At 43.3% G+C, this 3950-nt stretch overlaps 1 protein-coding gene across 1 annotated transcript in view; it reads left to right on the top strand.

The window, feature by feature from the left end:
- LOC106011611 overlaps window positions 1-3311 on the top strand; it is a 4111-nt gene extending 800 nt beyond the window's left edge. The window contains exons 2-3 of the mRNA XM_013081835.2: window positions 2588-2691; window positions 3105-3311. Coding sequence (XP_012937289.1) covers window positions 2588-2691; window positions 3105-3311 — 311 coding nt within the window. The remainder of the gene's footprint in view (window positions 1-2587; window positions 2692-3104) is intronic.
- Window positions 3312-3950: the final 639 nt, after the last annotated feature.

Below are 3950 nucleotides of genomic sequence, written 5' to 3' on the forward strand. Positions count from 1 at the left end.
GAAAAAAATAAAAAAATAAAAAAAATATTTCCAACTTACATTTCTCACAGTGTATAGCTGCTAAATCCAATCACTTCATGACTTAGTCATACTGAAGTATATCCAATTGTCTCTAACTGGGCCAAGTTTCATGCACAATGGTCAAGTATATACAAAGTTGTCGCATTTTTGGTGAAATCACTCACAATGAAAAAAAGAAAAAAACGCTGCACACAAGCCCCTCTTTGCGAATCTTCAATCTCATCGCTGTCGCTGCTGTCCGACTCAGGTCTAACTTCATCACCTCCTACATCACTATCGGAAAGTACTGACAGTTCCCCATCAAACTTTTCCAGGGCTTTTGAAGCAGAAAAACGTTGTGACGGGGGGGAACCTGATGGGTTATCAGCCATTTTTCCGTTGCTATGCGTGTAAATTAATTCGAGCAACATAGGGCGGGTAAAAAAAACAAGAAAAAATGCCCAAAAAACAGCAGAAAAAAACACTAAAGGCGCTAAATTCCTTCACTGGTTGACTGATGTATGGTAAGCACAGCAGTTAAAAACATGAAACGAAAAGGTTGAGTCAAATTGTGGAAGGGAAAGGGAAAGAAAAGCGCGAGCCGATAATTCGGCTTTTGGCCACGAACTACGTGGTTATGGAGCCGATAGATCGGCCCATGGTAGTCAAAGAGTTAAAACAAGATCTATCTAATCAAGATTTTATACTCAATGGCTTCCAAAATCATGATGGAAGACCGAAAACCACTGTTATACCATCTGTTCATGACAAAATTACGGTAGTTTGCTCATTTTTAGGCCCAGTTCAAAGTTTTGAAGGTCTTAGTCGGGGATTAGTAGACTTTGGGAATTTAACGCGCTAAAGTATAAGATCACCGATCTAGAATCTAGTCTCCCAAACCTCTTGACTTATTTTCAATAATTTTCCTTTTTTTTTATTAACTTCAAGTCTAAATTCAAGACATGCCATTAAACGTAGAACTACGCATCTTCCTGATTGGCTGCTAATTTTAGTAATGTGATGTCATCACTTCCTGGAATACCCACAGACTATTTTAAGAAGGTCGTGGAGACATGCCGTTAAACGTAGAAAAGACGCATTTTTCTGATTGCCTGCTAATTTTAGTACTGTGATGTCATCACTTCCTGGGATACCCACATGGAACGACGTGTTTTCGGTAACATTTCAGATTTTCTAGATCTAGATTCGATCTAGATTCTAGATCTAGAGGCCTACTTGGACATGATGGAAGACCACACGAAAATTGCTGTAAAGACGCAGGAGGATTAGATCTAGATATCTAGATCTCCCCCCCCCCCCCCCCCCCCCCACCTGTGCTGCATTTTTAATCTCTAATGTATTTTAAAAAAACAAAAAAAACTTCCAAGCAACTCTACAAATTAGCTAGCAATGCCATTGAAAATTTACATTTTCACTTTAGCCCTTTTTTTTAGTACCTAAGAAAGAATTTTCAATTCTAAGAATTATGCTTCTTGAATTTTGAGAATCGGTTCATAAATAAAAAAGTTATGGGGTTGTAAAGGTCGGCAAAATATGGATGACCCACAATAGGAAAATACTCCTTAAAAGTGGACCACGCAGTAGCAGATTCTGTTAGAAAATCGACGATATCTCGGTAACTAGTTGGAGTGTTCGAGAGAAACTTGGCTACCCGATGTGTTTTTGAGTGTAGAAATCATTTCTGCAGTCAGATTTACTACCAATTTCGTAGTTATTTTGTTATAATTAAAATTTTGGTGTACATATTACGATTTTGCGAAAAAGGGGTGTCGGGATGAGTCCATTTTATTTATAACATCGTATCACAACATGGGATCTTTAAGAATATATGTCGGCAGCGTGACTAAATAATTGCAAAGCTTTTTATGATGACTTTAGACCATGCCAACTGTAAAAGATAAGTTAATTCAATCTAGCATGCCGTACAAATAAACATTCTTTTTCTCCGTTGAGACGCGAACACCCCGAGACGAGATAACCTCGCCTCGGAATACCCCCATAGCGATGTTACAGGGGAATAGAGAGAAAAACAACCGAATGCGCGCGCCCGCCATTGCCCTATTTCAAGTGACCAATGAACGGGCCCGGAATAGTCATGCGGAGATTTGTAGGTCACATACATTTGCCATGAGAGTGAGGGGAAAATGGCCGGCCTCCGTGCGAAGCTGCTTTGGATAGGGGGGTAGTCATGCATTTATGATCGGGTCTAAACAACTGCTTGACACAGAACGTTCAAATTTGAGCACACTATAGAGGATAGACAGATCTATTACCATCTCAGCGTTGACATTCAACAGATCGCCCCATGGAAGACCCCCTGCAACCTCACAATCAACTCAAAACTTGCAGTATCTACAACAAAAAAAACACCAAAAAAAAACAGATCTTTTCTTGCTCTCAACAAAACCGATAAACTGACCGTTACAGTACTCGTTATGGAATACTGAAAGTGGGTACTTATAATGTTACTCCCTGATTGCTTTACTTTACAACATAAAGATTCCCCCCCCCCCCCCAAACCACCTGCCTGTCCTTGTCTCTCTCCATCCTCCTTTTCTTCCGTCAGGAAACTACAGTTTCACAGTTGTCACAGGGCTCTTTGACATTGGCCGGGGCAGATGGATGACCAGTTGGAGGACGTACAATGATTATCTCGGATACTTGCTGCAGGTACCGGATCTTCTCTCACCGTCCTTGGGATTCTTCTTCTTCTTCTTCTTCTTCTTCTTCTTCTTCTTCTTCTTCTTCTTCTTCTTCTTCTTCTTCTTCTTCTTCTTCTTCTTCTTCTTCTCCTCCTCCTCCTCCTCCTCCTCCTCCTCCTCCTCCTCCTCCTCCTCCTCCTCCTCCTCCTCCTCCTCCTCCTCTGTCTCCTCAGTCTCCTCCTCCTCCTCTTCCTCCTCCTCCTCCTCTTTCTCCTCCTCCCTCTTCTTTTTCTTCTTCTTCATCTCCTCCTCCTCCTCCTCCTCCTCCTCCTCCTCCTCCTCCTCCTCCTCCTCCTCCTCCTCCTCCTCCTCCTCGTTTTTTTTTGTGGGTTTTTTTCTCCTCCTCCTCCTCCTCCTTCTTCTGTCTCTTTTAAATTTCAGATCCTCAAGCTGGATGTAAACTTGATCGTGTTCATTGAGAAAAAGGGTGTGCCATTTGTTGAAAGGAACAGGCGCGGGAGAGAGGGGCGGACGCGGATATATGAAATGGATATCATGGATCTGGAGTACTTTCCCCTGCTCAAGGATATCACCAACATCATGCAGAGTCAGCAGTTTCAGGTGAGAGAATTGGTTAGGGTTATGTGAAAATAGTTTATTTGACTGCCCCATTGACTCAGTTTTTTTTCCCCTCGGAGCTCGGCTGTTTTTTTTCCCTGCTTATTTTTTGTTTATGTTTTTTTGGTAAGTGTTAACGCTGCTCACAATGACGATTAGGGACCGGGCGCAAATGACGTCAGCTCAGAGGGTGGGGGGTTGGGGGGTGTCTGAAAAATTGACATGCAATTCCCTGTAAGGACTTCTCTGTTGACATCCACCCCTTGGCGCTCATATGACCTTATGCAGTTGCGAACTCCGAAAAAAATCGACGAAAACTAAAAATATTACATCAACACAGCAGTGAAAAGATTGCCACTTTCCACCGACGTAGCGCGCAGAGCACACAACACGTGTCCACACATAGCACGCAGAGCACACAACACGTGTCCCCACATAGCACGCAGAGCACACAACACGTGTCCCCACATAGCACGCAGAGCACACAACACGTGTCCCCACATAGCGCGCAGAGCACACAACATGTGTCCCCACATAGCGCGCAAACCACACAACACGTGTCCCCACATAGCGCGCAGAGAACACAACACGTGTCCACACATAGCGCGCAAACCACACAGCACGTGTCCCCACATAGCGCGCAAACCACACAACACATGTCCCCACATA

Source organism: Aplysia californica, unplaced genomic scaffold (genome assembly GCF_000002075.1).
Source record: "Aplysia californica isolate F4 #8 unplaced genomic scaffold, AplCal3.0 scaffold00148, whole genome shotgun sequence".
In the NCBI taxonomy this organism is placed as follows: Eukaryota; Metazoa; Mollusca; class Gastropoda; order Aplysiida; family Aplysiidae; genus Aplysia; species Aplysia californica.